The following is a 15,529-nucleotide window of genomic DNA, read 5'->3' as shown; positions in this document are numbered from 1 at the left end:
CAGACTCAACATCTACCAATTCCTTCTCTTTGGTGAATACTGATGCAAAGTATTCATTTAGTACCTCGCCCATTTCCTCTGGCTCCACACATAGATTCCCTTGCCTATCTTTCAGTGGGCCAACCCTTTCCCTGGCTACCCTCTTGCTTTTTATGTAAGTGTAAAAAGCCTTGGGATTTTCCTTAACCCTATTTGCCAATGACTTTTCATGACCCCTTCTAGCCCTCCTGACTCCTTGCTTAAGTTCCTTCCTACTTTCCTTATATGCCACACATGCTTCGTCTGTTCCCAGCCTTTTAGCCCTGACAAATGCCTCCTTTTTCTTTTTGACGAGGCCTACAATATCACTCGTCATCCAAGGTTCCCGAAAATTGCCGTATTTATCTTTCTTCCTCACAGGAACATGCCTGTCCTGTATTCCCTTCAACTGACACTTGAAAGCCTCCCACATGTCAGATGTTGATTTGCCCTCAAACATCCGCCCCCAATCTATGTTCTTCAGTTCCCGCCTAATATTGTCATAATTAGCCTTCCCCCAATTTAGCACATTCATCCTCGGACCACTCTTATCCTTGTCCACCAGTACTTTAAAACTTACTGAATTGTGGTCACTGTTACCGAAATGCTCCCCTACTGAAACATCTACCACCTGGCCGGGCTCATTCCCCAATACCAGGTCCAGTACCGCCCCTTCCCTAGTTGGACTGTTTACATATTGTTTTAAGAAGCCCTCCTGGATGCTCCTTACAAACTCTGCCCCGTCTAAGCCCCTGGCACTAAGTGAGTCCCAGTCAATATTGGGGAAGTTGAAGTCTCCCATCACCACAACCCTGTTGTTTTTACTCTTTTCCAAAATCTGTCTACCTATCTGCTCCTCTATCTCCCGCTGGCTGTTGGGAGGCCTGTAGTATACCCCCAACATTGTGACTGCACCCTTCTTATTCCTGATCTCTACCCATATAGCCTCACTGCCCTCTGAGGTGTCCTCTCGCAGTATAGCTGTGATATTCTCCCGAACAAGTAGCGCAACTCCGCCTCCCCTTTTACATCCCCCTCTATCCCGCCTGAAACATCTAAATCCTGGAACGTTTAGCTGCCAATCCTGCCCTTCCCTCAACCAGGTCTCTGTAATGGCAATAACATCATAGTTCCAAGTAGTAATCCAAGCTCTAAGTTCATCTGCCTTACCCGTAATGCTCCTTGCATGAAAACATATGCACTTCAGGCCACCAGACCCGCTGTGTTCAGCAACTTTTCCCCGTCTGCTCTGCCTCAGAGCCACACTGTCCCTATTCCCTAGTTCTCCCTCAATGCTCTCACCTTCTGACCTATTGCTCCCGTACCCACCCCCCTGCCATACTAGTTTAAACCCTCCCGTGTGACACTAGCAAACCTCGCGGCCAGGATATTTATGCCTCTCCGGTTTAGATGCAACCCGTCCATCTTATACAGGTCACACCTGCCCCGGAAGAGCTCCCAGTGGTCCAGAAAACGGAAACCCTCCCTCCTACACCAGCTGTTTAGCCACGTGTTTGTCTGCTCTATCTTCCTATTTCTAGCCTCACTGGCACGTGGCACAGGGAGTAATCCCGAGATTACAACCCTCGAGGTCCTGTCCTTTAACTTTCTGCCTAGCTCCCTGAACTCCTGCTGCAGGACCTCATGCCCCTTCCTGCCTATGTCGTTAGTACCAATATGTACAACGACCTCTGCCTGTTTGCCCTCCCCCTTCAGAATTCCCTCTACCCGTTCGGAGACATCCTGGACCCTGGCACCAGGGAGGCAACATACCATCCTGGAGTCTCTTTCACGTCCACAGAAGCGCCTATCTGTGCCCCTGACTATAGAGTCCCCTATTACTATTACTCTTCTGCGCTTTGACCCTCCCTTCTGAACATCAGAGCCAGCCGTGGTGCCACTGCTCTGGCTGCTGCTGTTTTCCCCTGATAGGCTATCCCCCCCGACAGTATCCAAAGGGGTATATCTGTTCGAGAGGGGGACAACCACAGGGGATTCCTGCACTGACTGCCTGCCCTTTCTGGTGGTCACCCATTTCTCTGCCTGCACCTTGGGTGTGACCACATTTACATAACTGCGATCTATGACGCTTTCCGCCACCTGCATGCTCCTAAGTGCATCCAATTGCTGCTCCAACCGAACCATGCGGTCTGTGAGGAGCTCCAGTTGGGTGCACTTTCTGCAGATGAAGCCACCCGGGACGCTGGAAGCCTCCCGGACCTGCCACATCTCACAGTCAGAGCACAGCACCCCTCTAACTGACATTGCGTCAATTAATTAAAATTAAAATTTGTCTCTTTTTTTTTTTTTTAAATACTTTTTTTTTTTAAATTGCAAAGTTACTGTCAACTATCTGTTTCCTAGCACTAAATTTCTAATAGAAATGCGATAGCTAGCTATAATACTCTCCGATCTCTGGCTTAGATATCCTCTAAATTATAATTAAGTTATTATGTTTAATTAGTTCCCAAATACTCAAATATTTTTTAAATTTAGGTTAGAATCCCAACCAGCCACTCAGGTCACAGCTTTTCTGTGATGTCGCTTCAATTTCCCCCCCGACACACACAATTTGAAAAAAGGTATAAAAGTAAAAATCACTTACTTGCCTTCTGAGTGTCTGAGATGTTCTCAGGTTCTCTCGCTGACAGAGACTGCTCCTCCACCACCGATCCTTGACCTGCACAATGCTAATAATATAATATGGCACTTACCTTACACCAATGGGTCTTATTATTAGGTTAGAGGAGGAGGGCGGGTGGGAGACACTACACGTGTAGTGTCTCGGGTTTCCTCTCCACCAGAATTTATTGGTTGGGGGGGGGGGGGGGGGCACTTGCCAGAGGTAGAACTTCCGGTTCCCGCCTTATATAAAAACAAATAAAACTGCTGTAACTACTCACCTCCAAGAAGGCCCCTGCGCACCAAAATCCAATGGGCTGCTCCTGTAAAGGTAAGGTTTTTAAACTAACTACTCACCTCCCAGAAGGCCCCTGCGCACCGCTGCCGCCGAAATCCAATGGGCTGCTCCTGTAAAGGTAAGTGGTTTTAAATTCACTACTCACCTCCAAGAAGGCCCCTGCGCACCGCTGCCGCCGAAATCCAAAGGGCTGCTCCTGTAAAGGTAAGTGGTTTTAAACTAACTACTCACCTCCCAGAAGGCCGCTGCCGCCGAAATCCAAAGGGCTGCTCCTGTAAAGGTAAGTGGTTTTAAACTAACTACTCACCTCCCAGAAGGCCCCTGCGCACCGCTGCCGCCGAAATCCAAAGGGCTGCTCCTGTAAAGGTAAGTGGTTTTAAATTCACTACTCACCTCCAAGAAGGCCCCTGCGCACCGCTGCCGCCGAAATCCAAAGGGCTGCTCCTGTAAAGGTAAGTGGTTTTAAACTAACTACTCACCTCCCAGAAGGCCCCTGCGCACCGCTGCCGCCGAAATCCAAAGGGCTGCTCCTGTAAAGGTAAGTGGTTTTAAACTAACTACTCACCTCCCAGAAGGCCCCTGCGCACCGCTGCCGCCGAAATCCAATGGGCTGCTCCTGTAAAGGTAAGGTTTTTAAACTAACTACTCACCTCCCAGAAGGCCCCTGCGCACCGCTGCCGCCGAAATCCAATGGGCTGCTCCTGTAAAGGTAAGTGGTTTTAAACTAACTACTCACCTCCCAGAAGGCCCCTGCGCACCGCTGCCGCCGAAATCCAATGGGCTGCTCCTGTAAAGGTAAGGTTTTTAAACTAACTACTCACCTCCCAGAAGGCCCCTGCGCACCGCTGCCGCCGAAATCCAAAGGGCTGCTCCTGTAAAGGTAAGTGGTTTTAAACTAACTACTCACCTCCCAGAAGGCCCCTGCGCACCGCTGCCGCCGAAATCCAAAGGGCTGCTCCTGTAAAGGTAAGTGGTTTTAAATTCACTACTCACCTCCAAGAAGGCCCCTGCGCACCGCTGCCGCCGAAATCCAAAGGGCTGCTCCTGTAAAGGTAAGTGGTTTTAAACTAACTACTCACCTCCCAGAAGGCCCCTGCGCACCGCTGCCGCCGAAATCCAAAGGGCTGCTCCTGTAAAGGTAAGTGGTTTTAAACTAACTACTCACCTCCCAGAAGGCCCCTGCGCACCGCTGCCGCCGAAATCCAAAGGGCTGCTCCTGTAAAGGTAAGTGGTTTTAAATTCACTACTCACCTCCAAGAAGGCCCCTGCGCACCGCTGCCGCCGAAATCCAATGGGCTGCTCCTGTAAAGGTAAGTGGTTTTAAACTAACTACTCACCTCCCAGAAGGCCCCTGCGCACCGCTGCCGCCGAAATCCAAAGGGCTGCTCCTGTAAAGGTAAGTGGTTTTAAACTAACTACTCACCTCCCAGAAGGCCCCTGCGCACCGCTGCCGCCGAAATCCAAAGGGCTGCTCCTGTAAAGGTAAGTGGTTTTAAATTCACTACTCACCTCCAAGAAGGCCCCTGCGCACCGCTGCCGCCGAAATCCAATGGGCTGCTCCTGTAAAGGTAAGTGGTTTTAAACTAACTACTCACCTCCCAGAAGGCCCCTGCGCACCGCTGCCGCCGAAATCCAAAGGGCTGCTCCTGTAAAGGTAAGTGGTTTTAAACTAACTACTCACCTCCCAGAAGGCCCCTGCGCACCGCTGCCGCCGAAATCCAAAGGGCTGCTCCTGTAAAGGTAAGTGGTTTTAAATTCACTACTCACCTCCAAGAAGGCCCCTGCGCACCGCTGCCGCCGAAATCCAAAGGGCTGCTCCTGTAAAGGTAAGTGGTTTTAAACTAACTACTCACCTCCCAGAAGGCCCCTGCGCACCGCTGCCGCCGAAATCCAAAGGGCTGCTCCTGTAAAGGTAAGGTTTTTAAACTAACTACTCACCTCCCAGAAGGCCCCTGCGCACCGCTGCCGCCGAAATCCAAAGGGCTGCTCCTGTAAAGGTAAGTGGTTTTAAATTCACTACTCACCTCCAAGAAGGCCCCTGCGCACCGCTGCCGCCGAAATCCAATCATGAGGTAAGAGGACCACTTAAATTGATTAAGGAAAAATTGGTGGGTGAGAGACCGGAAATTACACTATTGGATTACATGTCAAATTTTAGGGAACGATTAAATAGAGCAGGTGAATTGGCTGGACAACATTTGAAAGTTGCACAAAATGTGATGCAACGGGTAGCGGACAAGAAAACCAAAGTTCGTAGTTTTACCAGTGGGGATAAAGTTTTAGTATTGTTACCAGTGGTAGGTGAGCCTTTAAAAGCTAGGTTTTGTGGACCGTATCAGATTGAAAGGAAATTAAATGAGGTGAATTATGTGGTAAAAACACCAGATAGAAGGAAGACTCACCGAGTGTGTCATGTGAATATGCTTATAAAAGGTACATTGAAAGGGAGGGAGAGAAAAAGGAGGTTTTAATGATTCTAACTCAAAGTGACGAACCAAATCCAGATGACTGTGAATTTGACATACCTCAATTTGAATTGGAAAATGAGGATGTTCTTAAAAATTGGGATGAATTGTTAAGTTACCTTCCAGAGGAAAAACAAACTGACCTGAAAGAGTTATTGATATCACATGGGCAAATTTGTAGAGATAAATTGGGAAGTACTAAAATGGCTATACATGATGTAGATGTGGGAAATGCTGTTCCTATCAAACAACATCCATATAGACTTAACTGTTTAAAATTGGCATAGGTTAACAAAGAGATTGAAAGTATGCTTAAAAATGGCATAATTGAAGTGGGTTGCAGCCAATGGAGCTCACCCATAGTGATGGTACCTAAACCAGACGGTACCCAACGGTTGTGTGTGGATTACAGAAAGGGGAATGCAGTTACAAGAACGGACTCTTATCCTATCCCATGTTTGAGGGATTGCATTGAGAAATTGGGACAATCTGCTTTTATTTCAGCCATTTTGAAGTTTCAGTTTGGAGAAAAAGAGCTTGGGGAGTGTCTGTGTTTTGCAGTGAGCTGGATTTGCTGTGATCTCTGCCATGAAAGACTATCTCTGGATAATTTGGGTGATTTAAACTCAATAGTAAAGCCTTTAACCTGATGTGATTCTGTTGAAAGGTGTTAAGTCTCTTGGAAGTTTGACGGAACATTTTGAGGAATTATTTACTGTTGTAATATTTTCGGAGTTATCTTTGAAGTAAGGGGTGTTAAAAGGTCCAATGTTTATTTAAGATGTTAAGTTGAGTTCATGGAATAAACATTGTTTTGTGTTTAAAAACCCACATGTCCATAATTGTAATCCCACACCTAGGGAACAAGCCGTGTGCTAGGAAAAGCACCAAATACATAAAAGGGGGAGGGTGGTTGAACTCCATGATACATTTTGGGGTTCTGAAAACGCCTCGCCCATAACACTATTGAGTTTTTAAAATGCATTGGATTCAAACAGGAGAACTTTTACTTTGGCGTAGTCATGAAAAATTTGGAACACCAGGGATGAGTGTACAGAGTGCTGTTGCATTTTTGTCCCCATATGGAATGATCCAACTCTTCTTTTGTTTCTTTCCCTTCTTACTGCCAATTTTCTACTCTCCTTTTAGTTCCACAGATTCTGGGCATTGTGCAGTGTTTCAGGTCAGTGGTCATTCCAAATGTTTGATCCGTAGATTGTGTCAGCTTGCTTTGTGGCTCTAAGGAGCAGCATAGCTCACTTCAATCTTGTTTTCACCTGAAGTCCTTACAACCACATTCTGGACGAATCTGTTTTTGGAGAGCAGCTTTACCAGTTGTTGTCTTTGCTAATTTGAGGCAAATTATAATATCCTGCTGCTACTCCAGATGATAACCAACTAATTTAGTGCAGATCAGTGATTGAACAAATCTGTGTGCCTCAGCTAGTATTTGAATAAAGTCAGTAAACCATTGAGTGGTCCAAGATTTAACAGTTAAGTTGACTCCTGGTGCTGAAAAATGGTCTATCAATATGGAATTTTATACCGAAACCTAAATTTGAAAGACTTCAGATTGTTGTATATTTTTCTCGAGAATGAAATTTACTGTTGTCTTCTAGCTCAGTTCCTGCCATGCTGTACTTTCAACACAATTAGCTGATGCTATGATGTTCTCCATTACACAGTTTAAGGAAAAGGATTTAAAAGGTATGAAAGTTGCTCGTTTCCTCTCCTTGTGTAGTTATAGTTATGTTTAAAAACAAATGCCAACTTGCAAATGTTTAAAAATAGCATATATTTCTGTCCACTGGGTGTATGTTATTTTAGATTACCATTCAGATGAAAGAGCAAAATGTAGAAAAATCAGGACAAAAAGGCAGAACAAATGCATTTATATCAAGTCTTTCATATTTTTTAAAGAAGCCCAAAAAAGTCAGTTATTTTTGTGTGTACTCCTATTAAGTGGGAAAGCATGCAGGCCCATTTTCAATGTCAGCAAACAACAATTGGACGAATAACCTTGTTAATCTTGTATACTGATATTCATTGAGGGATATATCTTGGCAAGACAGAGACCCAGCAGGGAGTTGAGGCCTAGTTTAACATCTTCTCCAAAAGATGATCCCTCCAATAATACTGCAGTCTCTCACAGCTGCGTTCATCATGATCATGCTTTAGAATGGAGGGCGGCACGGTGGCACAGTGGTTAGCACTGCTGTCTTACGGCGCCAAGGACCCAGGTTCGATCCCGGCCTCGGGTCACTGTCCGTGTGGAGTTTGCACATTCCCTCTGTGTTTGCGAGAGTTTCACCCCACAACCCAAAGATGTGATTGGCCAAGCTAAGTTGCCCCTTAATTGAAAAATTTTAAAAAATGTTTTAGAATAGTGCTTGACCATACTACCTTCCAATTGAAAAGTGAGTGTTACTGTAAAACTGCTATTGACTATTAAATGTGAATTGAATAAAATCCATCAAATCATGACCAATTTCCTTTCACTAATAACATTTTTGTTTATTTTCAGAAATGCTAACCCTAAGTGAAGTCTTTGCTATAGCGAGTAACGGTGAGTGTCATTTCATTTATCAAAATGTCAGTTGAAAAATGAGTAATGCCTTTTGTATTCAACTTCAACATTACAGACTTCAGGATAAAGGTCCTTCTAATTTGTGTCTGCCCAAATTTCAGAATGCCCATTAATATGACAAATTTGCCTTTTTAATAATCTGTGTACGGCCAACTTTTATGATAATTTGAGCCAAATATATAAATAGTTTTGCACTATATCAATCATCACCACTGGACTATTCAACTTCAATTCAATGATAGCTATTCAAAATTGTTCTTGATTAGAGCCCGTTAATTGGTGTGTATTTTCTTCACAGAATTTCAGTATAATTTACATCACACACTGATAGAAATTTTGATAATTATTGGGAATAATAAGAGACTTGCTACAGAATCATTTTAATTGAAAATAATAATGCAACTGAAGGCCTTGAACTGCTCTGTATTGAATTCCATGGGGTTTGAGAGACAATGGCTCCTGAAACACAAACTAGTGATATCTCTCAAGTAAGCTGTCTGGCATTGCTAAATCAGTAGCTGGGAAGATTCAGTGAAACAGGTTTTTTAAACCCTGAGAGAACCTATTACATTTGCTTTGCAGTTGAAACAGGGTGAATTTGATCTGTATGTTTGGAGGAGGTGGTGTCAGCTCTACTGAATGTAGTATATAAAAGTTATTTTGATTCAGCCTTCTAATGTTCAACAATCGTGATTACCCAGAAACTAACAATGAAAACTGACTTTTTGCCATTGTGTAGATTTTACAATGGGTTCAGGAAAATAGGACAGGAAATTCTGGGTTTTATGTAGAATGATGAAGTAAGTTTGGTACAATGTCATATGACATTGCTGATGTGGGTGCCATTATTGGTATTTATGTAACTAAATATGGTATCATTATTAATTGAAACCCGAATATGAAATCGAATGAGACTTTTAAGCTTTTGTTTCTTTGTTTACGTCCTTCTATTGCATTATGTGTACATATGTCTGTATACATATGAAACCAAAATATCTTGATCTATTTGCCTGTTCCACAGATCATGACATGGCTATTAGCAAATACAGCAGACTATCCAAACGGAAGGAAAATGATAAGGTTTGAGCACTAGCTTTGGTTTGCCATTTTATTACACAAGTATATTTCTCCCTCAGTGACATAATTTTGTGTCTGCTTTTACAGATTCTTAAGATAACTAATTGGAAAAGATTGTTATATTTGATGATAGCAAAATAGTGTAATGTACCCACAGGATTTTAAAGAACTCCACTCGGTTAATGCAATCCAATTTGTGTCTTGTCAAAGTTAAAAGTTAAAAACATTTATTTAGGCGTTTTGAAAAAACATTTTCTTTTGAACAGATAAAACTAGAGGCAACTGAAGATCTGTACACATCCAGAAAGAAGCAGCACCAGACCATGATGCACTATTTTTGCGCATTGAACACATTACAGTACAAGAAAAAGATTGCACTGCTAGAACCTCTCCTAGGCTATATGCAAGCACAGGTCTGTTGATATAGCACACATCGAGAATATTATGAAATTAAAACAATTATTTTCATACTTGCTCTATTTATGTTGCTAACTTTCCAAATGAATCCCCAATACTGTGGTCTCAGTTAATGCAGTTAAGGAGAGAGTCATTGCAGGTGATCTTCGGATTCAAAATCCTGGTACTCTTTTCCCAGCAGCACTGTGGGTCTACCTGCTTCAGGTGGACTGCGGTAGCTCACCACCACTTTCTAGGGCACATGGGGGTGGACAACAAATGCTGGCCTTGTTCTGTCCGATGAAATAATACAAAAAAGATGGACAAAACAGTCAGTTTTGGAATCTAGTGTCAGAATTCTGGTCAGGTATAGCATTAGATGGAAGAATAAGCTCTTCTATACTGCACTTGCAGCGGGTGAAGTTCTCAGTTTGGGAGACTTAAGTTTTGACGCTGGGACTGAATTGCTTGCGTTTCGCATTCCCTTCGGGGCGCTATTCAGGGAGCAATTCATGACATGCTAATGGGCCAGCACTCCGCTGGCGCGCATTCCGAACAATTCCGGCCCAGCGGGCATTCTAACCGCTGGGGCCGGAGCGAGTGCCAAAGAGCCTGGCAACTGGAGCTGTTTTTCTTTCTTTTTTTTAAATTTAGAGTACCCAATTCATTTTTTTCCAATTAAGGGGCAATTTAGCGTGTTCAGTCCACCTACCTTGCACATCTTTGGATTGTGGGGGCGAAACCCACCAAACACGGGGAGAATGTGCCAACTCTACACGGACAGTGACCCAGAGCCGTGATCGAACCTGGGATCTCAGCGCCGTGAGACTGCAGTGCTACCACTGCGCCACCGTGCTGCCCTACTGGAGCTGTTTTTAAACGCTCCACTTAGTACACACTCACTGCAACCACCGAGATGGCTCAGAAAATACCTGCTCCCCGAGATTGGGAGCCCAAGGTGGACCCACAGCTCCATGCCTGTGAGGAACGGAGGGACACCCTCTTCCACAGGCTGGGCCGCAGACTCTAGCCTGCCCTCCTGAACACTGCCTGGAAGTTAGTGGCAAGGCAGTCAGCACTGCCACTCTCACCAGGAGGAGACCGCTGGTGAACCAGAGGGGTGAGGGTCTAGTGAGTCCCTTGCCCAGGGAGAGTTCCTCTGGTTAGGGTGAGCTCTGCTGATCCCCTGCTACCTTTGCAATGGGAAACCGCCTCTGGTGGGCTCATGATTGAGCTTGACCGTTGGCCCTTGATGATATAGCTGGGAGAGGGGCGGCATGCATGGACTCCCAAATCATCAGAAGCGTTCTGAGTATTTAAAGGACACAGGCAGCACTCATCAGTGAGCGGCCAGTAAACCGCTAAAGGGATGCTCTTAAAAGTCAGACTGGGGGCGGCTCATGGCGCAGTGGTTAGCACTGGGACTGCGGTGCTGAGGACCCGGGTTCAAATCCCGGCCCTGGGTCATTGTCTGTGTGGAGTTTGCACATTCTCCCCGTGTCTACGTGGATTTCACCCCCACAACCCAGAGATGGATTTCACCCCCACAACCCTTGGATTGGCCATGCTAAAATTGCCCCTTAATTGGAAGAAAATAATAATTGGGTACTCTAAATTTAAAAAAAAAAGACAGACTGCAGCAATAGTGGTCTGAGTCAGGCCAGCCCGATCCTAAGGGGTTGCCCCAAGTACAAGGACTTGGCACCAAGTCATCCCCCAGTTTTCAACATTTTTTGAGGGTTTTGTTTCGCCTCCCACTCCCCCTCTACAGTCATGGTGCCCAGTCCACGGTTGTCAATACTTGTAGTAATTCACACCCCTGAGACTTCCATCTGAGAGGAGCGAAGCATCGCAGAAGAATGGAGCATACTGTGTTCAACCCGCTAATCAAATTTTAAAAGTGCAAATGCCGATTTTGCATGATGTGCGAGGTGCAAACCTCGTTATTGCCACCAGCAAGGGATTGGAGCATGGTGCCCGAATTGGTGCCGGACGCATACCTCGATTTTGGCCTGATGCCCGATTCTTCACCCAATTGCAATTTTCGTTTGCGGCATCGCGAGGCGGAGAATTTCACCCAATATTCCTTATTTGCTGACTCACGAAGACTCATCACTGCACCTTGTTAATTGACCCAAATTGCTAATTTCACTGCAACAATCATGGCTGGATTAAGGCTTTTGGATTGGATACAACAGAGATGCTTGATTTCTTTTGTTCAACCCAACATTAGCAATAAAAGGAGACTTTCCTCCATTAGTCCAGCATAGATTTGAGTGAGGATGAAAGGGCAGTAAAACGTTCTTGTTTCAACATCCTAATACTGCAATAAGATAGGATCATACAAATCTGCAACTGGACGGGTTTCATTAGATTTACTAATAATAATTGGTTTATTTCAGATAAACTTTTTTAAGATGGGTTCTGAACACGTGACACAACAGTTGGAAGAATTTTTGACAAATATTGGTGCCAGTGTACAAGGGTAAGTAATAATTGGCCTTTGCAACTGCTCTGGTTACAAATTACATTCCCTCTCTAACTTAATCAATCTTAATATTTTTTTATGTCCCTTTCATCTGACTAATAAAAGTTTTTATTTGAGTTACTTAGAAGGGGATTATAGTATTTGCAGTAAGAAAATTAGATTGGCAGAACTCCCTGCTGGTTAAATTGTTAATATGAGAATAAGTGAATAAGCAATGTAGAAAGCTCTTTTTGTGCATTGAGATTGTGAGCTGAGTTTGGGAACAGATTTGGCTTTCCTCCTTGATTATTGCCATTGATCTGTTTGTGGGTTGGGATAGACTATGATTACCTCGACTGTCAAAAGCCCCATTGAATAGTCATTTGGTGCATTCCAGGGGTCAATTGGCGCCCTTAGAGCCATATACTCACTAACAAGGAGCAGTGAAAGAAGAAAATAAAAGATTTTTATTTTATTGTAGTTAAAACAAAGTGCTGAAAAACTCAGTAGGTCTGGCAGCATCTGTGGAGAGAGGAATAGAGTTAATGTTTCAAATCCAATGTGTCTCCTCTTTGGAACTGATTTTGCCCTTTTTATTGTATCTGGATGAAGTAACTGCATCCACACCTTTGTGATGATTGCATGATTTAGATCAGTGTTTTTCAAACTTTATTCTTGGGACCCATTTTTACCATCCAGCGACCTTTGGGAACCATGCCAGCCGACCTTTGCGACACACCATTTTCGCTTACCTTTTTTTACATACATTTAGAGTACCCAATTCATTTTTTCCAATTAAGGGGCAAATTAGCATGGCCAATCCACCTACCCTGCACATCTTTGGGTTGTGGGGGCGAAATCCACGCAAACACAGGGAGAATGCAAACCCCACATGGACAGTGACCCAGAGCCCGGATCGAACCTGGGACCTCAGCGCTGTGAGGCAGCAGTGCTAACCACTGTGCTGCCCACTTCGCTTACCTTTAATGCAACAGGCGAGCCTGCTTGGTCCTTGTGACGTGACTTGCTTTGACATTCAATGTTATATTTCTGCTAAGAACCTAAGCTGCTGATTTATGTTCTCGCAGCATCCTATGAAAAAAATAGAGGTTTGTTCTCGAACTCGCCATGCTTATTCTTCAAATGCCTTTGACGTTTTCAGAGTTTTAAACTTTTGTTTGCTAGTACTTCCCTGCATATAACACTTTGTATCCTCATTTGCACTGGCACAGTTAACAAAGCCATACCTCAAGAAATCATCTTTATACTGCTTTATTCCTATTTTCAGTTTCTTCTTGGTAAGCTGTTCACCAGAGGCCCTGAACCTCTGTATACAGCTCACACTAGCACTGCTTAACACTAGCACGGTAGCATTGTGGATCGCACAACTGCTTCACAGCTCCAGGGTTCCAGGTTCGATTCCGGCTTGGGTCACTGTCTGTGCGGAGTCTGCACATCCTCCCCGTGTGTGCTCCGGTTTCCTCCCACAGTCCAAAGATGTGCAGGTTAGGTGGATTGGCCATGATAAATTGCCCTTAGTGTCCAAAATTGCCCTTAGTGTTGGGTCAGGCTACCGGGTTGTGGGGATGGGGTGGAGGTGTTGACCTTGGGTGGGGTGGTCTTTCCAAGAGACGGTGCAGACTTGATGGGCTGAATGGCCTCCTTCTGCACTGTAAATTCTACGAAATTCTATGCTTTGTCCTGCCGTGGACTCTCCTGGGCTGCTCTCTCAGGCAGATTCAGTTGTGAGATTATGGCCTGTTTGTGTCTCTGGCCCTCTCATCCTTATAACAAAAAGATCAATCTTCAGGTTTTCAAAAAAAAAAATAGGCATTTATATGTTAACACAATAGACAGAAACACAACCCCAAACCAGCCAACATGGTTGAAAATTACCAGCACAACAAAAAAATGCCCCGCCGACCTGCCACCTCCCCCCCCCCCCCCTGCCCTTGCCCAACTCCCCTTTTAACACCCTCCCCCCCCCCCAACTGCTATCAGGTTAATTTTTCCCAAAGAAGTCGATAAACAGCTGCCACCTCTGGGCAGATCCTTCCACCGAGCCCCTCAAGGCAAACTTTATTTTCTCTAGCCTGAGAAACCCTGCCAGGTCACTCACCCACACCCATGACTTTGGGGGGCCGGGTCCCTCCGTTCTAACAAGATCCGTCTCCGGGCTACCAGAGAGGCAAAAGCCAAGACATCGGCCTCTCTTGCCCTCTACTCCCGGGTCTTCTGACATACCAAAAATCGCCACCTCTGGAGTCGGGACCACCTTCAACCTCCGACATAACGTCGACAAACCCCTGCCAGAATCCCCCAAGCTTTGGACACGCCCAGAACATGTGGACATGGTTCACGGGCCCACCTGCGCACCATCCACATCTATCCTCCACCACTTCAAAAAACCTGCTCATCCGGGCCACAGTCTAATGTGCCTTGTGGACCACCTTAAACTGAATAAGGTTAAGCCTACGCGCACAACGAGGATGCATTAACTCTCCTCGGGGCATCCTCCTACAGCCCAGCCTCCAACTCACTACCCAACTCTTCCCACTTAGTTTCACCTCCCCTATTGGGGCTCCCTCCCAGTCCGTCAGCTCCTTATAAATTTCCGACACCTTCCCCTCTCCTCCCCTGTTCTTGACACCACCTTGTCTTTTCGTCCCTGGGGCGGCAGGTGCGGAAAGATCGACACTTGCCTTCGCTCAGAGTCCCTCACCTGCAAATACCGGAACCCATTCCTGCTGGGTAGCTCAAATTCCTCCTCTAACTCTTCCAAACATGTAAAGCCGCCGTCGATGAACAAATCCCCAAACCGCTCGATCCCCGCCCACTGCATCCCTGAAACGTCCCATCAAGCCTCTCCAGAACAAACCGCTGTTTGCCAGATACAGACGACCCCTTCAGACCCAGGTGCTGCTGCCACTGCCCCACACCCTGAGGGCCGCCACCACTGCTGGGCTTGTGGAGTATCTGGCCAACGAGAATGGCAGAGGCTCCAGCACACCTTCTTTACCCGCGGGGTTTTACCCGTCCACACAAATCCTGAAATCGGGAGACTCTTTAACACAAACAAGAACCTCGGGAGGACCATCATCTTCACCGTTTGAACCCTTCCTGCCAATGATAACGGGAGATGAAAGTCCTCTTTCTGCTCTACCAAGCGAACCAAATTCAACTTTGCAGCTGCTCCCACCCCTGCACCATCTGAATGCCCAAGTACTGAAAGTTCCTCCTCACCACCTTAAAACGGCATCTCCCACAATCTTCCGTTCTTCACAGTCCTGTTGCTTTGCTTGCTGGCAGTTACAAAATGGAGGAATGTCTCTTCCGTGATTTCACACTAAAGCCTGGATGTACAGTGCTGGTGACATCAGTGTATATGCCGGGCACGTGTCCTGCTCTCTGCCGTCGCTTCTGGCAGGAAGACTGCATCGTTCACATTTAAAACCTGGTCGCGGCCAGCATTGTCTTTTTTTCAGGTTTTTATTCCATTTTTATTAGGAGTAATAAAAATTACAGCTTCAGAAGGAACCAAAAGTAGGAACCCAGGTGGCATTGCCAGGGTGCTAGGCTGGCAATGTCCAGTTGGCACC

The 15,529-nt window shown here is 45.5% G+C and overlaps 1 protein-coding gene across 3 annotated transcripts in view; it reads left to right on the top strand.

Moving 5' to 3' along the window:
* The window catches only part of appl1 (adaptor protein, phosphotyrosine interaction, PH domain and leucine zipper containing 1), a 106,845-nt gene that overhangs the window by 26,034 nt on the left and 65,282 nt on the right, over positions 1 to 15,529 (top strand). For 2 of the 3 annotated variants that reach the window (XM_072472441.1, XM_072472440.1), the window contains exons 5-9: positions 7,023 to 7,110; positions 7,928 to 7,969; positions 9,012 to 9,070; positions 9,334 to 9,480; positions 11,866 to 11,948. In XM_072472441.1, coding sequence (XP_072328542.1) covers positions 7,023 to 7,110; positions 7,928 to 7,969; positions 9,012 to 9,070; positions 9,334 to 9,480; positions 11,866 to 11,948 — 419 coding nt within the window. Of the gene's footprint in view, positions 1 to 6,552; positions 6,587 to 7,022; positions 7,111 to 7,927; positions 7,970 to 9,011; positions 9,071 to 9,333; positions 9,481 to 11,865; positions 11,949 to 15,529 lie in introns of all 3 variants that reach the window. The other variant, XM_072472442.1, reaches the window with a different exon arrangement.

This window comes from Scyliorhinus torazame, chromosome 13 (genome assembly GCF_047496885.1).
Source record: "Scyliorhinus torazame isolate Kashiwa2021f chromosome 13, sScyTor2.1, whole genome shotgun sequence".
Classification (NCBI taxonomy): Eukaryota; Metazoa; Chordata; class Chondrichthyes; order Carcharhiniformes; family Scyliorhinidae; genus Scyliorhinus; species Scyliorhinus torazame.
This window is presented reverse-complemented; position numbering and strand designations above follow the sequence as displayed.